The sequence below is a fragment of the Nomascus leucogenys genome, chromosome 8, assembly GCF_006542625.1.
Source record: "Nomascus leucogenys isolate Asia chromosome 8, Asia_NLE_v1, whole genome shotgun sequence".
Taxonomy (NCBI): domain Eukaryota; kingdom Metazoa; phylum Chordata; class Mammalia; order Primates; family Hylobatidae; genus Nomascus; species Nomascus leucogenys.
This window is the reverse complement of record NC_044388.1, coordinates 106,472,010-106,494,402: the sequence shown is the minus strand read 5'-3', so window position 1 is coordinate 106,494,402 and position 22,393 is coordinate 106,472,010. Positions and strand designations below refer to the sequence as shown.

General features: G+C 56.7%; 1 protein-coding gene across 6 annotated transcripts in view; it reads right to left on the bottom strand.

The window, feature by feature from the left end:
* Positions 1-22,393, bottom strand: part of HMCN2 (hemicentin 2) — a 169,802-nt gene that overhangs the window by 69,179 nt on the left and 78,230 nt on the right. For all 6 annotated transcript variants that reach the window (XR_004031451.1, XM_030818033.1, XM_030818036.1 and 3 more), the window contains 16 exons: positions 21,862-21,948; positions 16,685-16,879; positions 15,379-15,509; positions 14,922-15,069; positions 14,390-14,516; positions 12,846-13,000; positions 11,219-11,497; positions 9,374-9,655; positions 8,564-8,672; positions 8,160-8,329; positions 6,546-6,700; positions 6,049-6,145; positions 5,006-5,101; positions 3,888-4,064; positions 2,352-2,509; positions 1,537-1,660 (listed from right to left, as the gene is read on the bottom strand). Coding sequence is in view for 5 of the 6 variants with exons in the window: in XM_030818033.1 (XP_030673893.1) it covers positions 1,537-1,660; positions 2,352-2,509; positions 3,888-4,064; positions 5,006-5,101; positions 6,049-6,145; positions 6,546-6,700; positions 8,160-8,329; positions 8,564-8,672; positions 9,374-9,655; positions 11,219-11,497; positions 12,846-13,000; positions 14,390-14,516; positions 14,922-15,069; positions 15,379-15,509; positions 16,685-16,879; positions 21,862-21,948 (2,490 nt within the window). In the remaining variant the exon portion in view is untranslated. The remainder of the gene's footprint in view (positions 1-1,536; positions 1,661-2,351; positions 2,510-3,887; positions 4,065-5,005; positions 5,102-6,048; positions 6,146-6,545; positions 6,701-8,159; positions 8,330-8,563; positions 8,673-9,373; positions 9,656-11,218; positions 11,498-12,845; positions 13,001-14,389; positions 14,517-14,921; positions 15,070-15,378; positions 15,510-16,684; positions 16,880-21,861; positions 21,949-22,393) is intronic.

Sequence of the window (22,393 nt, the reverse complement as noted above, 5' to 3'; positions counted from 1 at the left end):
TCCTCTGCCTTCAGTCCTGCTTTGGAGGAGCCAGTCTGAGTAAAATTGTCACGATATCCACATCCCAGATTTCTGCACGTTTCCACGGAGGGAAATTGGGGAAGGAAACTCAGGGTCTCCCTGTGTTATTTCTTACAGATGTCTGTGAATCTATAATTATCCACAGTTATCTCAAAACTTTCTAAAATTTAAAATTTTTGTTTAAGAAAAAAATTTTTAAAGCAGGTCTCAGAACCACCTTTTGCCTCTGAAACAAAAATAACCAGTGCAGCTTTGTAGGAAGGAACGCAGGGTCCAGGGGGAGAACTCCTGGGGTGGAATCCTGCCTTCCACCACTCGCTCACCATGCGAGGCCCTGGGGATGCTACTTACACTCCTGGGCCTCAGTCTCCTCATCTGTAAAGTGGGGATAATGAAAATCCCCACTTGGTGGGGCCGCCATGAGGTTCAATCCAATGGCACAGGTGGGGCTCTTGGGCATACAATATGTGTTAATCATCTTCACTCCAGCAAAGGGAAAGAGCTAGAATCGAATCCTTCCTACCACCTCCCACCCAAGACTACATTCATTCATTTTCTTTTTCCTTCTTTCTCTGACTTTTTCTTTTTTTCTTTTTTCTCTCTCTCCTTCCTTCCTTCTCCATTTTCTTTCTTTCTCTTTCTTTCTTTCCTTCTCTTTCTTCTTTCTCTCTCTTTTTTTTTTTTTTTTTGACAGAGTCTGGCTCTATTGGCCAGGCTGGAGTGCAGTGACATGATCTCAGCTCACTGCAACCTCCACCTCCTGGGTTCAAGTGATTCTCCTGCTTCAGCCTTTCAAGTAGCTGGGACTACAGGCACGCACCACCATAGCCAGCTAATTTTTTGTATTTTTAGTAGAGGCAGGGTTTCACCGTGTTGGCCAGGCTGGTCTCGAACTCCTGACCTCAAGTGATCCACCCACCTCAGCCTCCCAAAGTGTTGGGATTACAGGCGTGAGCCACTGTGCCCAGCTCCCAGCATTCTCTCTTATACCTCCACGGAGCCCCAGAAAAACCCAGAGAAGGACATTTAAAAATAAGCTACTGTGGTTACAGTGGCTTCATGAGCTCAGGGGCTTAGTGAGTCCCCATGGTGACCTTTGAGGTGAGTGCTGTTTTTGCAGATGAAGAAATGGTGGTCGAGAGAAGCAAAGTGACCAGCTCGAAGTCACAGAGGCAGGGTTTGAACCCCATGTCGTTGACACTCAAGAGCCGGCTTTCCTAACCACCACTCCACGCTGTTCCTGCTACTTCACACCCCTTCCGCCTCTCCCTGAACACGGGGCAGAGCTCCTGGCTATGCGGGACCACCTGCTCACCCTCCCACCCATTGCGGGAGCTCACACTCCAGGGCAGGTCTCCAGAGCTCACTGATCCCTACTGGAAGGCAGCCGCTCTCAGGTGGACGCTCCTCCATCCACCCGCCCTCTCTCCCTTTGGAAGTGACTGGGAATACCCCCACCCCATCTCCTTGGAGTTGCTGCTCTGAACCACGTGGCTTTCCCAGTCTGAGACTCACTGTGGACTTGCAGGACAACATCCCGGCGGTCCTCACCCACCGCGCTCACAGCCACGCAGGAGTACCTCCCAGAGTCGGAGGCCCGGGCGCTGGCCAAGGCGAGGACCCGGCCCCCAGGGAAGACCTGTGACCCCAGGGGGAAGCCCAAATTAGGCAACTGTCCTGCTGTCGCAGGCCCCAAGCGGCAGAACCTCGCCGGCCCTGCTGCCGAGCACGCCTGGACAGCCTGCCCCAGACCCTCAGAGCCCCTCATGATGCAGGGAAACCCAGGGTTGCATCTGGGCCTCCGGACCTCTGCCAGCTGGCAATGACACTGGACCTCAGGAAGAGTCCTCTAGAGTCCCTCTGTCCACTCGCCACACATGGCCAGTAAGCCCTTGAAATGTGGCCAGGCCCAATTGAGACAGGCCCCAGGTACAAACTACACCACAGACTTCAAAGAGTTCATATGAAAAGAAGAATATAAAATATCTCAATAATTGTTTTTATTGATCTCATGATGAAATGAAGCTATTTTGGATATACTGGATTAACTAACGTGTATTATTAACATTGATCTCACTTGTTTCTTCTTACTCAGTTTACTGTGGCTACGAGAACATTTACAATGACGTAGATGGTTCACGTTCATGGAACGTATTGTTACCATTGGGCAGTGTGACTCCAGCCTCTCTGTTCAGTCCCGCCTCCCTCCAGCCCTCGGCCCTGGGCTATTGCTGCTTCTCCCTCACCCTAAGTTCCCAGGGCCTGACCTCTGTTCCCAGCATCTACAGGAGGTGCAGAGAGGTGAGCCGGGGCCACCCAGCCCTACTGACCTGCAGGCCAGGGGTCCCTGCAGCGGACACAGGGTTTCCATCCTTCAGCCACATCAGTGTGGGGCGGGGGGCACCGGTGGCATTGCAGGTCAGCCGGACAGGGGTGTTGACCAACACAGGGCCTGGCAGGCTGGGCGGCAGCGTGATTCGAGGGGGCACTGCAGGGCAGGGGTGACATGGGGCACAGGCTGAGCCCCACTGGGGCAAAGCAGGCAGGGCCCCTGGCTGGGCACCCCTGCAGGAGCACACAGCCACAGCAAAAGCACAAGGACAGCCATCCAGACACAGGCTCTGAGCCACTTCACTGCCCCCGAGGCTGCTAATTCCATCCTTTCAACACCACCACGAGGCTTCTATAGATGGGAAACTGAGGCTCACAGGGGGAAAGTCACCTGCTCAAGGCTGACCAGCCAGGAAGCAGCACTCTCACTCAGGCCTCTGGTCAGCAGAAGGTCATTTATTATAGGGATGGGGAGGGGACCAAGGGTCCCTGGACAGTGCTACTTCCTAACTCAGGGGTGGTGTGAGATGAAATACCATATTACAGGCAGTCCCCTTTCGGCAGAAAATAGCCAGAAGATTCCATTGTATCTGGGAGGCACCAGCCATGATGCCCAGGGTCCCAGGCCTCTGCCCAGCTACCCACTGCTCTTAGACCCAACCTCTCCCATGGCCCATGAGGCCCAAGAGGTCCAGCCTCCATATGGCCACCAGCACCATCCTGGCCCTCTTCTCAGTGTTATAAACCCCAGACCCCATGGCCTCCTTTCAGTTTCTCAAATTCCCCAGGTCTTCATAACCTCAGGCCTTGGCAGAGACCTCAGTGTAGGTATCCAAGTGTCAAAGATGCCTCCTGGACTCCACAGGCCAAGTCAGTGCCCTGTTATAGGTGCTCAGTTGCACCTCATGTTCACCAGCTGCTATCAAAATTGACATCAAGTAGTACTCTGGGGAATGATCTAACTGCTGTGTCCTCCACTAGACTGAAAGCTCCTAGATCTGTCTTATTTAGGGATGTAGGTCCAGTGTCTGCCCCAGAGCATGGACTCAATAAATGTGTTGGATAGAAAATGGATCAATGAAAGAATGGGTAGTTAAATGAGTGAATGGATGGTGAATGGGTGGATGGGTAGGTAGACGGATGGATGGATAGATGGGTGGATGGATGGGAGGGTGGACAGGTAGACAAATGGACAGGTGGATGAGTGGGCAGACAGGTGGGTAGATAAATGAATGAAAGGATGGTTGGGTGGATGGATGGATGGATGGATGGATGGATGGATGGATGGATGGATGGATAGATGAGTTAATGGATGGAGGGGTGGATGGGTGGATAGGTGGATGGGTGGATGGGTGGATGGATGGAGGGGTGGATGAGTTGATGGATGGATGGATAGATGATGGATGGATGGGGTAACGGATGGATGGAGTGGTAGATGGATGGATGAGTGGACAGGTGGATGGACAGACTAATAGACAAATGAATGAAAAGACAACTTTTTGGACAAGGGACCTTGTAGGCCCAGGGAAGCTCACCATTGACCCGTAGGCCATACTGCAGCTCTGTGCTACCTGCCACATTGGATGCCACACAGCGGTAGCTCCCAGCATCAGAAAGCTGGGCTTGCTCAATGCGGAGAACTCTCCTATCCGCTGATACTGTCACTCCCATCCACGAAGAGACAGGTTGGTGGCCCTTGAACCAGGAGACATCTGGGGAAAGGAAGAGAGATGCAAGGGGGAAAGGAAGAGAGATGCAAGGGGGAATGCAAGAGAGAAGCAAGGGTGCTGCCAGCCCGTCAGACTCTGCTGGTGTGGTGGGCATCCAAGAGAAACTTCCAGGGTGACCACACTATTTTTTCAGGCATTGGAGAAGGTCAGAGTTCTTCATTCAGGAAAGGAAGCCAGGGTGGAACCGGGCAATGTTGCCCAAGACAGGACCAAGGGTGGAGAAGAAGCCCCATGGGCAGAGGCTGAGGCAGCCAGGAGCAGAGAGAGTCAAACTCAGCCCTGCCCTCCCCCTACCAGAAGACCCCCTCCCCTAGGGGGCATTAGAGAACATGGACCAGCCCAAAGCAGCAGCCTCAAAGCCAGGCTGGACGGCGTGTATCTGCAGCTTCCCTGCATCCTGCCAGGCCACGCCCCCGGAACTCAGCAGGCGTCCCCACGAGAGGGGGCAAATATCCCCAGGGCTCACAGGCAACAAGCAAAGTAGGGTGGGCCTAGTTCAGATGGGAGCAGGAGAGAGGCCTTCCTCCTGGGCCACCGTAAGCCTCACCCAGTCCCCTGTGCAAACACCCACACCCAGCTCCCAGCGCCCTGCCCTTTCCTCCACTGCTGGTCTAGAGGGGAGGACCCTACAGACCGGATGGTGACTCTGAGGTCCTGATCCTCGCCCCCAGCCCCAGACAGCCCTGTGAAGTTTACTGTGAGTAGATGCCCTGCAGGCCTGTTTCACACTGGCTCTGGACCCTAGCAGTGCCTTGGCCCGAAGGACATTGTTGAAGAGGAAGAGAGGAACATGAGAGAAATGGGGGGAAAAACCTGCTGATTTCTCCCCATTGTGTCCAGTCAGAGTCCCTGGGTCACTCGCCAGCCTCATTAGACAGTGAATTGGGCTGGAAGTAGCTTTCAGCCAAGAGGAGGGGTCTTACCAGGAGGGGGCACGCCCGAAGCCAGACACTCCAAGGTCACTGAGGCATTTTCCAGCACTGCCTTGTTGACTGGGCCTGGCTCGATGTTGGGGGGCACTAGGGGGAGACAAGGAGAGACCCAGCTTGGTAGGTCCAAGCTCTGGGCAGCTCTAATCCCAGCCATCCCAGCAGTGCTGCTCCCTGCTCCCCATAGAAAATCCTAGACAAAGGGCTCTAAAACAGTTCACATCCTCAGACTAAGCAATCCCACTCCTGGAAGCAAGCCCAAGAACAAAGAGCAACAGGCTGCCATCCTTAAGGCAATCACACAGCACCCAGCCCCCAGCATCCTTACGGCAATCATATAGCACCCAGCCCCCACCATCCTTACGGCAATCATACAGCACCCAGCTCCCACCATCCTTACAGCAGTCATACAGCACCCAGCCCCCACCCCAGGACAGCTGACGCCAGCATAGCCAGGGGAAGGGACAAGGACAAGGATTTCCCTGCAAATAAACCCCCAAAATAAGCAAACGTAAATATGAATGTGGGCAAGTCTGCTACTAAAAATCCCACCATGGCTCACGCCTGTAATCCCAGCACTTTGGGAGGCCGAGGCGGGCAGATCATGAGGTCAGGAGATTGAAACCATCCTGGCTAACACGGTGAAACCCCGTCTCTACTAAAAATACAAAAAAATTAGCCGGGCATGGTGGCGGGCGCCTGTAGCCCCAGCTACTCGGGAGGCTGAGGCAGGAGAATGGCATGAACCCGGGAGGTGGAGCTTGCAGTGAGCCGAGATCGCGCCACTGCACTCCAACCTGGGCAACACAGTGAGACTCCAACTCAAAAAAAAAAAAAAAAAATCCCACCAAAAGCAGCCAAAAGGGACTACAGAGCTATTGCTAACACTTTCATTTCAGGCTTTCTACTTCCTCTGAAGTTAAGTGCATAACTACAACTGAAAAACCTCCTCCCCCTCTCTTGCCACACACCCCAAGGGTCCCCAAGGGATCACCCAACATCCTGGCCTGGGCCCTGCTGGCTATCCACGTCCTCACCCAAAACTTTCAGCGCCACTTCCCTCTTGCTTTCCCCAGCCAGGTTGGTAGCGGCACAAGTGTAGATGCCCTCGTCCCTCAGGTCCACCTTCTCAATCTGGAGGGGAGAGGGCAGAGAGGATGCCACGGGGCCGTAAGAGTGATTACAGGACATGGTGAGTGGCCAGGCTGCTGCCAAGCCCGGGGGCAGGAGCAGTAAGGCATGGGGACACTTGGCTCTGGAGGTAGAGTTATGAGCCAAGCACTCGGATTCCAGGGATTCGTCTGATCTCCAGGCATACCATTCCCTGTCCTCCACCCGCCGACATTTTCTCCCTCTGACAACTGAAGCTCCTAGGACCCGGAAGAGGCTGAGGCTCGCCTTTCAGGCTGAGAGGGCTCTGGGCCCTTCCTATCCCCAGCCTGCTGGGCTTTGCTCAGAGTCTCCAGGAAGCCCCCAGAGCAGGCCCTCCACCTGTGCCTAGCTGGCTCGCCAGCCCTGGGGCCCCTGCACATACCTGTAGTTTCCCCCCAAAGGCTGCCAGGGCTACACCATCCTTCCACCAACGGAGGCTTGGGGTAGGCACCCCATCCCCTATGCACTGGAGGGTCACAGGCTGCAGGAAAGGAGCTGTGATGTTCTCACCCCCAATGATACTGACCGATGGGAACTCTGGGAAGGGAAAGAGTCAGGAAGAGCCCGGGTCAGAATCAGGAGGAGTACAGTGGGCACCCAGCAACCCCCTCGATGCCTGGGGGTGAGAAGGTGCCCTTGAAGGGCCGGCCAAAGGCTAGCATCTAGCTTCTGCCTGCCATATCCCCCAAACACATGGCTTAGGGAAAGAGCTCTAGACTGGCAGCCAGCAGAGTAGTTATTCCCTTTAAAAATTCTCCCATCCATCTATGCACCCATGCATCTATTAATGCATTTATTCATCTACCTATCCTTCTGTCTATCCCTCCTTTCATCCATCCACCCACCCATCCATCATCTACCAATCCATCCAGCTAGCCATCCACCCACTCACCCTTCCATCCATCCACCCACCCATCCATCAATCCACTCATCCATCCACTCACCATTCTATCCATCCATCCATCCCTCCACCCATCCACCCATCCATCCACCCACCCATTCATCCATCTACCCACTCTTCCATCCACCCACCCATCCATCCACTCATCCATCCACCCACCCACCCATCCATCCATCTACCCACTCATTCATCCATCCACCCACCCACCCATTAATCCATCTACCCACCCTTCCATCCATCCACCCACCCACCAATTCATCCATCTACCCACCCTTCCATCCATCCATCCACCCACCCATCCATTTACCAATCTATCCATTTACCCATCCATCCACCCTTCTATCCACCCATGCTTCCATCTATCTACCCATCCATCCACCTTTCCATCCATCCATCCATCCACCCTTCTATCTGTCCACTCATTCATCCACCAACCCATTCATCCACCCACCCATCTACCCATCCACCCACTGATCTATCTATGCATCCTTATGTGTGCTGAGCATCTACTCTGTGGCCAGAACTATGCTGGGCCCCTGGACACAGCAGGGAAAGGCAGCTACCATGTTGCCCTCTCAAAGCTCACAGAGGTGGACAGTGGAGATGGACAACCAAATAAGCAATCCCAATGTAGTGAGTGGAGGGCTAAGGCATTGAGAGGCTGGGCAGTGCAGATGAGAAACATGGTAGAATCGAGGAAGAGTATTTCAGGATATGCCTGAAAGATAAGGAACTAGGCAAGAAAAGAGGAGGGAGAATGTTCCAGGCAGAAGGAGCAGCATACATAGACTTGAAGGTGAGGGAAAGAGGGCTGATCTATTAAAAGAACTAAGTGAAGTTCAGCATGGTTAGCATGAAGAGAGCAGATGGAGAGAGAGGGAGCTGGGGAAAGAGTGAGGCCTAGAGACTGGTCAAGACCGAGGATAAGTGTGACAAGTGGCCCAGCCCAGCCTCTCACAGCTGCGTCTCTGTGGGGAACTGGGAAGTCCAGCCCCCGAGCCGCCCTGCCTTCCAGGCCTGCCACAGCCCTCTGGCGCCACCCACCCCTGGCATCTCAGGCTGCCCACAGCTTCAGAACCCCAGGCGCCCACTCACCATGCACAGACACCTCCACCTCGGCCCCGGCAGTGCCCGCCTCATTGGTGGCCTGGCAGGCGAAGAGGCCTGAGTGGTCCAGCTCCACATGGTCAATGTGCAGTGTGGTCCCCTGCGAGGCCACCTGCACCCCGGCCAGCTCCTCAGCTGGGCGGCCATTCTGCAGCCACCTAAGGTGAGTAGGGAGGGGGGGCGCATCAACCTGAGACCAGGGAAGGCCAGGCCAGGCAGGACAAGCAGGAAGCCTTGAAGTTCCTCCCACCTGCTCTCACCAGCCGTGGCTCCAGGCCTCTTTCCTACTCCTGGAAACAGGAAGCCTCTCTCCTGTCCACTTCCCCCCACAATCTGCAAAGCACACGCTCTCTGCCTACCCCCAATCCTGGCCTCCACCACCACTGACTCACTGGATAGTGGGTACTGGGGAGCCTGAGGCCTGGCAGGGAAGTTCCAGGGGCTGTCCCACGATGGTGGTCACCTGTCCCAAGCCTTCAGCCACCAGGAGCTGTGGGGGCACTGCAGGCAGAACACACTCCTGGGTGTTTGGAGCTGAGCAGCCACTGGCCTCAAACCCTCCCAAGTCCCCAGTGCCTTCAGAGCGAGGCCCGGCCGCACCTCACCCTCAGGTCTCCCTATCAGTGGCCCTTCCTCCAGGAGGCCTTCCAGGGCCACCCAAGGCAGGTAAGGGGACACCCCGGGCTCCCCAGAGGCTTGGGCCTGATTATTTAACATCTGCCTCCCTGGCAGACTGAGGGCTCAGGAGTCCGGCTGGCCTTGTTCCCAGCTTCATTTCCAGTGCCACTTGGGGTCAGCACAGCACTAGTACCTGAGATGCTTCAGCAATGGATGGAAGAGCAGGCGAAGGCCCCACCCACCCTGCTGGGACCACACCCACAAGCCGGCCTTAGGAAAGTCTCCGTAAAGGGCCATTCCATTGGCAGAAGGCAGAACGAGGTCCTCCGTCCTGGGTGACCCTGCCCAGGGTCCTGGGCACAGTCAGGGACCCTTGATCCTGAGGCTCCACCCTGCCCACTCCTAGCCCTGCTGGCCCCACAGCCCAGTTCTCAGCGTCCTCATCTGTGTCATGCAATGCGGGGACACTGGTTACTTCTCCCTACCCTCCCTCCACTCCAGGAGCTCTCTCAGGACAAGCACGCAGCAGGCCTGGGCAGAGGTCCACAGCCCAGGCAGCTCTGAGTGGGGTGGGCTGGGCTCACCCTGAACCTCCACAGAGTACTGCAGCACGGCTTCCCCGGCAGGACTGCTGGCCACACAGCTGTACAGGCCGCCGGATGCCTCCCCCGGGCTCTCCAGCCTCAGCACGCTGCCACTTGTCTCCAGTTGCGACTCGTTGCTCTCTGCCACGGGCAGCCCCTCGTGGTGCCAGGAGAGGGTGGGGGGCGGGTGGCCTCTGGCCAGGCACTCCAGCACCACAGGCCTCCCAGCCACAGCCTTCACCATGTGTGGTCTTCCACCGGCACCCTCAATGGTGGGTGGGACTGGAAAAGAGGCAGGGGGCAGCTTGGGGACCACAGCTGGACGCCAGCCTGCTCTCATCTCAGCCCAACAGGCCCGCTGAAGCCCCTCACCGACCCCACTCCATGTGAAACACTTCCTTCTCTCACCTCCACTGGCTGAACCCCCTGCTCAGACCCCGGGGCAGCAATCTCACCCTCCTCAGCCCCTGGGCGCACCACCCCACCCCTGGGTGCTGACTGTTGCCTCTCCATCCCCGCTGCTACCCCGGCAAGCCCAGCATGAGTGGAACGAGGGCCAGCCTACTTGCATCCCCAGTGCCTATACACAGCAGGTCCAGTATCTGCTGGACTCAAATGAGACCCCCAGGGCTGGGACAGAGCTCTGCTCCTGGAAGTCCCACCCCTCCCTGGTCTCAGGAGGCAGAAGACTGGGGCAGACCTGAGCCCAGATGGCTTGGCTTGGGGGGTTCCTAACTTAGCCAGCGACAGTCAAGGGGACCAGATGTTAACTACGCCTGGAGCCCATGGTGGCCATGCCAGAGGGGAAATTTCTCTTTTACCCTCAAGGAGACCCTCAAGTTGCTGAGCTGATGAAGCCATTATCAGGGGACAAGGGGCAACCGTGGCCTGGGAAATGCTTCTTAACCTTATTTGGGCATAAGACCTTTTGAAAATTTAATAAAAACATACACATATACATTTTCTATTTCATTTCCTGGGGGACCTCGGGTCCCAAAATAAAACTCCCTGAGCTAGTGGAGGGGCCATCTTCAGAGGCTGCCGTGGAGTCCATGGAGCTCAACTGCCCTTTGGGGTCCCTGAGGCTCCAACACCCAAGCCCTTTGCATCTTTGGAAGCCAGAGCTCCCGAAATGACTCCCCACGGGGGGCCAGGCTGACCCCTATCAGCTTGCACGCTGCCCTGTCACACTTCACCGGGGCCCTGCTCAGACTCATCCAGAGCCACCGACACCCTTTCCTCTGAGTTCTTCAAAAGTCCCCAGAGCCAAGCCCCTCAGGGCTGAGCTGATGCTGAGGTTCACAGCGTGAGGTTTGGAGTCAGATCTGCCCACGTATGGACCAGGTCCCACCACCTCCTAGTGGTGTGAACCTGGGGAAACCTCTCTGCTCCAGAGCTTCACTGTGATCATCTGTAAGTGGGGACACGAGAGCTCAAGTCCCTTTGCCAGCTGATCAAATGAGCTGATGCTGCAAAGTGCCCCTCTGGTCTAGCTTACAGAAGTGATGAACTAAGGGCAGTTAATTATTGTGGTGGTCACAGGGGTCTGGGCATGGTTTAGTGAAAAGCCCTACACCATGAGGGGAGACCTGGATTCTACATTTAGCTCCGCCATGGCCTCCTAGACAGGTCCTTCCACCCCTGGCCTCCGTTTCCTTCCGTGTATGAGGGAAGTCGCATGAGCTGGGAGGACCCTTCTCCCTAGATAATGTCTTGGTCCCATTATCCTTTTGCCTCTGACCACTCCAAATGGCCACTTAGCCTTCCTTTGGAGACAGGCAGGGGCCACCATGGCTGAGTCCCTCCCACTGCCCACCCTGGCTGCCGTGGCCCCTGGCTGCTCACCATAAACATCCAGCCTGGTGGCCTTCTCTGCGGCCCCCACAGCATTGCTGGCCTTGCAGGTGTAGACGCCGGCATCTGAGCTCTGGGCCCTCCCCAGCTGCAACTGCCGACCGCCCCTAGTATAGACCACCTCAGTGCTGGGGGGAAGCAGGGCCCCGTCTTTGAACCAGGTGACGTTTGGGGTGGGCACTCCTCGAGCCTCGCACAGGAGCTGCACTAGGTGGCCCTCCATGACGGCCACCTCGCCTGTCTCGTTGGAGCCCCAGATAGTGGGGGGTGCTGAGAAGGAAAGCAGTGGGGACTGGTCACAGGCAGCCCCTGAGGCCTCTGGCATCTTCCCCAGGGCAGCAGACTCACGCCTTTGGACCACAAGACACACCACAGGCTTCCGTTGTGGGGGTGGGAAAGGCATGGTGGACAAGGAGGGCAGGGGTCTGGGGACAGATGGGAGAGGCCAGCATAGGGACATGCTGGTGTGGAAGGTGCAGGAGGTGGGGGCGAAGCCACAGGTGTGGATTCCGGGCCCTGCTCTGCCTCTAACTCACTGGAAGATCAAGGGTAAGCCACTTCCCCTCTCTGGGCCTCAGTCTCCCGTCTGTGAAATGAGGGGCTGGGCTAGATGAGGAAATCACACAGGGCTGGTCACTCACCACCGATGCTACCCAGGACAATTCTAGGGGCACATGAGCACAGCATGAAATAACTGCATCTCAGAATGGAATGGCTACGCCCCTCCCAAGTCTCCTTCTATCCTGGTCACAGCAAGGAAAGGCTGTGTTTGGTGCTACTATGCATGTCCCTAACCTTTCTAGCACTTTCTACTCTCCGCTTTTCAGCACGGAGAGCGCAGATGCAGGCTGGGCGCCCTCTGCGGAGTCCACGCCTTGAGGAGTTACAACATTGCTCTATGGGGTATGTTTGTTTTTTCAGCTTCCTTAGCCAAGTGGCGCTGGTTTTCTGCTCACAGTTTCGATATTAAATATCCTTTATAAGAATAAGGGCTATTTAAATAAATGTGTTTCAGTATAAGGAAGTGTGACTCATTTAAAGAAAAGTAACTCATAATTCCAAGTGGTATCAGAAGTAGTAAATTTAGGCCAGGTACAGTGGCTCATGCCTGTAATCCCAGCACTTTGGGAGGCCAAGGCAGAAGGATGACTTGAGGTCAGGAGTTTGAGACCAGCCTGGCCAACATGGTGAAACCCCATCTCTACTAAAAATACAAAAATGAACTGGGTGTGGTGGCAGGTGCCTGTAATCCCAGCTACTTGGGAGGCTGAGGCAGGAGAATCACTTGAATCTGGGAGGGGGAGGTTGCAGTGAGCCAAGATGGTGCCACTGCACTCCAGCCTAGGCAACAGAGAGAGAATTCATCTCAAAAAGAAAAAAAAAAAAAGCAGTAAATTTTTAGAGCTGGGATGGAAACCATGGATTTGGAAAACGCTGGGCCAGATAACCTCTATCCCCTGACCCTGACTCCAACCCCAGCCCCCAGCTTTCTTGGACTCAGGGATCACTCACCAGGTCCCCCATTTCAGCCCTCACTCTCCCTCTAAGGCAGCGGGCAGCTGGGTGGGAAGCTTCCTGAGTAGCCTGTGGTGGGGTCCCAGAAGGCGTTGGGGCTCACCATGAACTCGGAGCTGGAAGTCCCTGGCCTGCTGACCAGCTGGGCTGAAGGCCACGCACTGGTATCGTCCCTCATCCCCCACGTGACTGCCGGTGATCCTGAGAACCTGGCCATCCTCCTGCACCTGCAGGTGAGGGCCTCCCGGAAGCACAGGCCTGGAGAGACGGGCAAGGGAAAAGCGCCAGTAAGGCCGAGGGGCTGGACGGGGCACACTGCACACGGGGAGTGTGTGGCTTGTAAAAAGCGAGGCGGGGCCATTCATTAACACCAAGAGGTGGGAGCAACACAAAGGTCCAGTAAGCAGGAACGATCAACAGCGTGTGGTCCGTCCATGCCACGGAACATTATCCAGCCACAACAGTGAAGGCAATTCTGACACTCGCCACAAGACGGATGAACCTGGAAAATATGCCGAGTGGAAGAAGCCAGACACAAAAGGCCACACACTCTATGATGCCAGTGATGTGAAATGCCCAGAACAGGCACGTCCCATAGAGAAGGAAAGCAGGCTTGTGGTTGCCAGGGGCTGGGGAGGGGGACAGCGACTGGCTGCTGATGGGTCCAGGGTGTCCTTTTGGGGTGATGGAATGTCAGGAACTAAATAGAAGTGAACGTTGCCCCATGCTGCAAATGTACTAAATGCCACTACACTGCACACCTTTTTTTTTTGAGACGGAGTCTTGCTCTGTCACCCAGGCCAGAGTGCAGTGGCTTGATCTCGGCTCACTGCAACCTCCACCTCCTAGGTTCAAGTGATTCTCTTGCCTCAGCCTCCCAAGCAGCTGGGATTACAGGCGCCTGCCACCATGCCTGGCTAATTTTTTTTTTTGTATTTTTAGGAGAGACAGGGTTTCGATATGTTGGCAAGCTGATAGCTCCTGACTTCAGGTGATCTGCCCGCCTTGGCCTCCCAAAATGCTGGCACTACAGGCGCGAGCCACCGCGCCCAGCCCGTTATGTGAGTTTTACTTAGAGAAAAAGTGAGTTTAAAAAAAGAGGCTGGGCACGGTGGCTCATGCCTGTAATCTCAGCACTTTGGGAGGCCAAGGCAGGAGGACTGCTTGAAGTCAGGTGTTCGAAACCAGCCTGGGCAACAAAGCAGGACCCCCCCATCCGTACAAACATTTTTAAAAAAATTAGCCATTGTTGGTACTGCACACCTATGGTCCCAGCTATTTGGGAGGCTGAAGTGGGATGATCTCTTGAGCCCAAGAAGCCCAGGAGTTTGAGGCTGCAGTGAGCTGAGATCCTTCCACTGCAGTCCAACCTGAGCAACTGAGCAAGACCTTGTCTCCAAAAAAAAAAAAAAAAAGGAAAGGCTAAGAGGCTAAGAGATGAGAAGACCTTGCTGAGGTAAGAGTGGGGTCTCCCTGGCTAATCTCCCGCTGGGTGGGAGGTGCCCTTACAGCCCTCAGTCTGGGCCCTGGGTGGCACATGCCATGCCTGTCAGCTCCCCAAGAAGAGTTCAACCTCCCCCAACCCCCACATCCAGCAGGCCGAGTCTGGGCACCACCCCACGCCATCCTCGGCGGGGGGCCACTCACTGCCTGTCCTTGGTCCACTCCACCTGGGGCGTGGGGACCCCTGAGGTCCAACACTGCAGCTCCACGTCTGCACCAGCCAATCCCAGCACCTCCTGAGCGGCCCCGGCTCCAAGCACGGAAGGAGGGGCTGGGGGTGAGAAGGGGTGAGGGGTGGGAAACTATTCAAACCCTGCAAGCCCCGCCTACCACGGGGCCTTTGTCTGTGCAGACCCCCCAGCCTGGGCCCCCCTCCTACTCGACCTTCCTGGGAAGCCCCCCAAAACCCTGGCCAGAAGGGCTTGCTCTGGAGCCCTCAGCATCCAGACTGTTCTTTGGTAGCACTTGTGACAGTAATGATTTTGCTAATCACCTGTCTGATGTCTGTCCCCTGAGCCTGATAGCTCTGTGAGGATGGGGGTTGGGTCTGTCATGGGCCCCTCTGTGCCCCCTGCTCTCTGCAGGCAAAGTCTACCCTCTCCCCCGGTGTGCCTGCAAGAGTTGGGGCTACAGGGTCAGACACACTTGAGAGTTGCGGGGCTCAGGCCTCACTCACTGAGCACAAGGAGATGGAAGTCCCTCTGGGTGGTCCCAGCCTGGTTCTCTGCCCGGCAGGAGTAGAGCCCAGAATCACCCTCCTGGATCCTGGGGAAGTGGAGGGACTGGCCCCCGTCCAGGAGGCGGTGGCCGCCCACCTTAGGAATCTGGGTAGGAGAGGCCAGAGGGAGCCAGTAAGAGGGGATCCAGCCACCACTTCCAGCATCAGTAATGAGGAAACTGAGGCCCAAGAAGTGGCCAGTGGCTGGAATGGTGCCATGCTCTCTGCCACGCAGCCCCCTGCCAGGCTTCACTACATGACCACCGTCCTCCACTGCCCTGAACCCCAGAGCACCCCCAAAGACACCTGTCACATCTCCCTGCCCCACCTTGGCACACACAGGAACGCCCCTCCAGAAGGCCTGTCCCCAGCCCAAATCCCATCCATACCCCACCCACCCTAGGGGGACACCCACCAGCTGCCCGTCCTTCAACCACACGATCTCAGGGACTGGAAAGCCGTTCGCATCACACTCCAGCGTCAGGGACTGCCCGGCCATGCCCGACACGTTGGCCTTGCGCCCGTCCTCCCGGATGCTGGGGGGCACTTGGGGGCAAGGAGAGCCGAGGAGCTGCTTCCCTGCCCCCTTAGAGCTGCAGCCGAAGGGACCTCATCTGGGCCATTCCCTCCCCTTCGTCACTGGGGTTGGAGAAGGTCTGCCTGTCCCCGTCCGCCCAGCCACAAACGGTCCTGTGGACCTGCAGATGGCCGCAGCAGCCTTGCCCTGGGACTGACACACCCCTAGTCGTGCCCAGGCCCAGATGCCACCCTTTCTGACTCTCAGCTTCGCAAGGTGCTGGAGTCCCCTTAGATCCATCCGGTTCTACACCCAACCTGGTGTCACAGGGACCAGCGAGGGTCCCCCTGAGTCAGAATCTCTGAAGGTGAGGCCTGGCCATGCTTTTGTAACAAATGTCTTAAGCCAGTCATTAGAGGGCGAGCCAGAGCAGCTGGTCCTGGGGAAGCAGCAGGTGGCGTTAGGAGCTGTTAGAACTGCCCAAGCGAGGCCAGTTCATCCTGCCGGCAGAGACCACTCTCCAGCCCACCCACACTGCCTGTGTTAAGGGGGGTCCCCTTCCTCTGCACATAGCACCCTGGATGTGGGGGCGCTCTCCCTGCTGAGGACAAGAATGTGAGAAGAGGCCAGGGGTGAGTTTTAACCCAGAGGTGGGCTCTGGGGCTCTGCACTGCCATCTGTGCTCATTTTTAAAAATAATTTTTCAAGTTTATTTTATGTAGAGACAGGGTCTCTCTCTCCCAAACTGGTCTTGATCTCCTGGGCTCAAGCAATCCTCCTGCCTCAGCCTCCCAAAGTGCTAGGATTACAGGCGCGAGCCACCACGCCCAGCCAAGGGGTCATTTTAAAATGCCTTCACCTCTAGACCAACCTCAAAGACACATGGAATTCCAGGTGCTTCCCCCATACTGTCTCCGTGGGGGTCTCTCTAGGGAAGTGGGGTGTCCAGTGCAACCTGCCACTCTCCTAGCCCCCTCAAGCCCTCCCCCTCGCTGGCACCTGGTGGCAGGACCTGATTCTCCTGTGTAGGAAGCTCTTAGGCCCTGGGGAACTGGCACTGCCACACCTGGGCACACCGTGGTACTGTCAGACCCCCGGCATCACTGTGGGCCTCTGGCCGGATGTGGTCCTGGGAGGAAGACAGGCCCATCCCTCGGTCCCTGCCGCTTTCCTCTCCTGCCCCCAGCTCTGGCTCCCTGCTCACCATAGACCACCAGCTTGGCTCTCCTGGACGCGAAGCCCACCTCGTTGGTGGCCTGGCACTCGTAGTCTCCACTGTCCGTGGGTAAGACGGAGGCCAGGAACAGAGACCCCTCTTCCAGCACCGCCACACCTGGCCGGCCATGCAGGGACTCCGAGGACGGGCCCTTCCGCCATGTGACCTGCGGCTTGGGCGTTCCTGGCAGGGTGCATGGCGTCATCAGTACAAACACCCTGACACCTTCCCCTCCACATCTGCACTGTCCCCCACATGTCTCTTCTGTGCAAAAGGGACTGACCATCCAGGGAGGACTCCAGGCACCTCCGTCTCCCCCGAGGCTGGGAAGAGCATTTCCCTCGGAGCTGTGGGCACCACCACACCCGCCACCTACCCACACTGCCCATCCATACGGCCTCCTGGGGTCCCTGAGGGACCAAGGCAGGGGACTGCATGCCTGTTTTCTGGTTCTCTTCACAGCAAGGCCCCAGTCCCCTCATTTAGAATTGCACCCCAACTGGCACCCCCAGCCCCTGCCCTCCCTGCTTTTCAGCCATCGTCGTCCACTTTCCGGGGACCAGAGGACGCATCTATGATTCAGGTCTCTGTTGCCTCTTGTCTGTGTCCCCAACCCACGAGGGCCAGGCTCTTTGTTATTTTCCCTGCTGCCACCGCCAGCCTCTTGCACAGTGCCTGGCACACAGTAGGCACTAAATCAAAAACGAGCCGAGGCTACCGTGCTCCAGCACCCTGCATTGTGCCCTGGGGTCAGGGCCTGCGGGAGGCCCCAACTCTGCTCAGCCTGCTTCTGCTCCTCCCTCCACAAGCCTGGGATAGTCACTTTGCCAGCCACAACCCCCAGCCCCACTGTGAGTGCCACACCCCCCAGCCCCCAGCCCCACTGTGAGTGCCACACCCCCCAGCCCCCAGCCCCACTGTGAGTGCCACACCCCCCAGCCCCCAGCCCCACTGTGAGTGCCATACCCCCCAGCCCCCAGCCCCACGGTGAGTGCCACACCCCCCAGCCCCCAGCCCCACTGTGAGTGCCACACCCCCCAGCCCCTTGACTTCTAGGACACGCCCCATGTTGGTCCATGCACACAGCCTGGTACACAGTAGGTGTGCCACTGGGCTGGAGTGGAGCTGTCACTCACGGGCCCCAAGGACAGGGCCTGCCCAGAGGGGGTCCTATGTGGGCTGAAGCTAACAGCCCAGTCCTCCAAGTGACCCCCTTGAGGCACACTGCACAGAGGTCGCAGCGTGAGCCCCAGGCACGCACTCTGCTGCCGCCATCCTGGCCGTAGCTCTCATCTGCCCCCTGACCTCCACCAACGCTGACTCAGGGGAGCCGGTGGGGTCCCCACACTTGCAGATCGGCACATCACTCCCACCCGCCTTCTGCTGCTAGCACTGGTCATCAGGACTGTTGTAGCTAACACTGATTATCATCAGAAAGGCCCGCCCCTGGCAGCGGGGGCCCAGGGCTAGACACTTACACTGTAGGCCGCTCACTCTTTCATCCTTGGAAGGACCAGTAAGCATGGTGGTGGGGAAGACATGGCGCACGTAGAAGGCACACTGGCATCATCTCTGCAGGAGGGTGCCCTGCCCCCTCCGCCCTACCCTGACTGCCCACCGTAAAGTGCCAGAGACCCTCCCTGCTGGCATGAGGGAAAGGGAGGGCCCAGGGCCCTGCTCCATGTCCACGCACGCTCTACGTGTCCTTGGGCAACTTACTGAATCCCTCTGTGCGCGTTTTCCTCTGGAATCCTCTGTCCAGAACGCAGGCCAGAATGTCCCACCGCCAGGGACTGCTACCCCCACTCCCCACTGTGGGGATACACACCACACACACACACACATGATACACACACCACACAGCATATACACACCACACACCACACTACACACACGAAACACCATACACACATACCACACACAAACATACACACCAAGCACTACACACACCACACACTATACACACCAAACACCATACACACACCACACACCACATACATACCAAACAACACACACCACACACTATACACACCACACACCACATACATACCACATACTATACACCCCACACACTATACACACTACACACCAACATACACACACCACACACTACACATACCACACACACCACATACACACCACATACCACACACTAACATACACACACCACACACACAGCATACATATCAAACACCACACGCACCACACACCACATACACACCATACACTACACACACCACACACAATACACATACCACACACAACATACACACTACACACCACACACCACCCACAATACATACCACACACCACACTACACACACCGCCATACACGCACCACACACAATATACACACCAAACACTGCACACACCACACACCACACACAATATATACCACACACCACATACAAACCATGCACTACATACTACACACACCACACACACAACATACACACCAAACACCATGCACACACCACACACACACCAAAAACTATACCCACCACATACACAACGCATACAACATATACACCAAACACTACACACTACACACACCAAACCACACACACAACATACATGCCAAACCCACACACACACCACATACCACATACACCAAACACAATACACACACCACACACACAACATATATACCAAACACTGCACACACTACACACACCAAACACCACATAGCACATACACATCACATGCTACACACCATACACACAAACACCATGCACACGAAACACCATACGCACACACACCACACATTCACACATATGCACCACACACTACACATCATACCCACACACTACATACACATCAAACAACATACACACACCACACATCGCACACTACACACAACACCATACACATACACACAACATACATACCAAACACTACATACACACCCCACACACCACATACCACATACACACACCACACACAGCACATACATACACCACACACAAACACCATGCACACCACACACACAACATATACACCAAACACCATACACACAGCACACACACACTACACACACCAAACACCACATACCACATACACACCACACACTACACACTACACATTATACACAAACACCGTGCACACCACACATACAACATACACCAAACACCATATACACAGACCACACACACAGAACACATACATGCACACACCAAACACTACACAACATACACGCCAAACACCACACACACACACACACACCACATACTACATACATCACACACACAGAAAACACATACGTGCACACATATCCCACATGACACACACACCACATACACACACTACACATTCACACACTCACACACATGCATACCCCCCTCTCATCTTCCTCAGCTTTCCCCTGAGAGCCCCTGTACTTCCCGCCACCCCGGGGGCCAGGCCTTCCGAGCTGCAGGTCGGGAGGGGTGATGGGTTTCTGCTGTGGAACTTTGTTTAGCACAGACAATCTCAGCCTAAAGTGCTCTAGTGCAGGGCGGCCCTGCAGCTCTGTGACAAGGAGATCCCCGCGCACCAGCTGCTGCCCCGAGTCCCTCACGTTGCCCCCTCCCCATTGTGCAGAGTCCCACACATCACACACCACACTCACCACACACACCCCCAAGTGGGTGTCCAGGCTCTGGGCCTTCACGCCCCACCCCACCCCACGAGGAAGAGGCAGATGGTGTCACTGCAGGGCCCAGGGAGTCCCCATGAGGGTGCTGGGCTCAGTCCCATCCCTGTAGCCCTTAGAGCACTCCGAGCCCAAGGCCACAGGGCTGTGAAACAAGGCCCTCCTCACCGGGAAGGAGGCCAGGGCAGCCCAGGTGGCAGGCACGGTGGGAGAGGCAGTGCTATCAGAGGGGATTTGGGTGAGGCTGACAGGCTCAGGGCTGGTCCCTGACTGACCAGGGCTGCGTGTGGCAGTCAGGGTCTGGGTGGGTCCCACCTTCCACTGTCTCCCACCTCCCAAAAGCGCAGAACGGCTGCTTGCTGTTAGCAGAGTCCAACGCAAGGTGGCACCATAGTCAAGGGCCCGGGACCTGGGTCGGGGAGGGTCGGGGGGCCAGGTGGGCAGGTGGGCAGCTCTGCGCCTGGGGATCCAGAGGGGCTCCCACAGCTCCCACCCAGGTCCTCCCCTTGCCTAGGTGGGTGCCATCCCTGCTCCTACCTGCCTCTCCCTGAGTCCTTTTCTGGGGCCTTCCGGGGCACCCTGTGGCTTACGGAGCAACGAACGAGACTAGAGATGCCCCCCAGCCTCCAGCCAGGCTTTGGTGACCTGCCACTTGCTACCAGACACCAGACAGCACCCTGCAGAGAACCTCAGCCCCACAGAGAGGAGGCGGCGCTCCCAGCCATGGAGGAGCCCAACGCCAAAAGAAGCAACTGAGGCAGTGGCGGGGGCTGAGGAGGGATCTTCTGGGTGGGGCCATGGGGTTCACAAAAAGGCAGAAGCCAGGCATCCAGCACATTTCCTGAGCCCTCCTAAGGTGCCAGCCCCGTGCACACATGGGGTCCCACTGAGAGCTCACAGCAGCTCCATGTAGAGGGGCTGGTACAACCCCGCTGTACAGACAGGGAAAGTGCGGCTCAGAAAGGAGATGGAGACTGCCCTGAGTTACACAGCCACGAAGGGCCAGGGCAGCGTTCAGCACTGGGCAGCTGACCCAAGGTGGCTATCAGCCCCATACCGTGCTCCTGCCCCAAAGACAAGCCCAGTAAAGCTGGTTTGGCCAGAACCACTGAATCCATCCTCTGTGGGGAAGTCAGGGGCATGGGGAGAGGCGGGCTGACCACGAAGCCCCAACCCACAAGGACCCTGGGCTGCCTCAGCCCTGGCGATCACACCTCCAGATGCTGATGGGCACAGGGGGGCAGGGCAGGGGTCACACTTGTCCACATTCTGAGTCATACCCTGGCTGTATGACTTCAGGCAAGTCACTTAACCCCTTTGGGCCTGGATTGCCCCTAATAAAAAAGGAGTGAATGCTAACACCATCCTGCAGGGTTGACAATGGGATGAACCACCTGGCATGCTGCTGACAAGGAGCACGTGTCCCGTGGGCTCCGCCTGCCACGTGCAGCCCAGGGCACTGGAATGTGAGTGGGGACGCCTTCCTAGGCCAGCCCACCCCACCTCCCCAGTCCCACCCCAGACGCAGCTTCACCTCTGGCAGGGCATGGCAGGCTGGCGTTCTCTCCGGCCACTCGCTCCAGCAGGCCGCTGGTCTCATCAGCCCCCCAGTGTGGTGGCTCTGTAGGGAGGCAACATGGCCACACTCCTACCTCGAGCCCAAAGCCTGGGACCCCTCAACCCCTGCCTCCAAGGAACTCAGGGCCAATGGGGAGGGCGTCCCCTTCCAGAATCCCAGCTCCTAGCCTCTTGGCAAGTCCAGTCAGGGCCAGGGGTACTGGCTCACCCTGCAGGGAGGCCCCATGGTGCAGCCACCAGGGCCGAGCCCCCACAGGCTGGGGAGGCTGAGCTGTACCCTCAAACACAAGGGGCCATGAGTGGTCCCTCTCAGCAGTGGCTTTCCAAGCTTTTATTTATTTATTTAAGAGATGGGGTTTCACTATGTTGGCCAAACTGGTCTCGAACTCCTGGGCTCAAGCGATCCGCCCACCTCGGCCTCCCAAATTGCTGGGATTACAAACATGAGCCACCGCACACAGCCCCAAGCTTGTTTTAAATTCCTAATA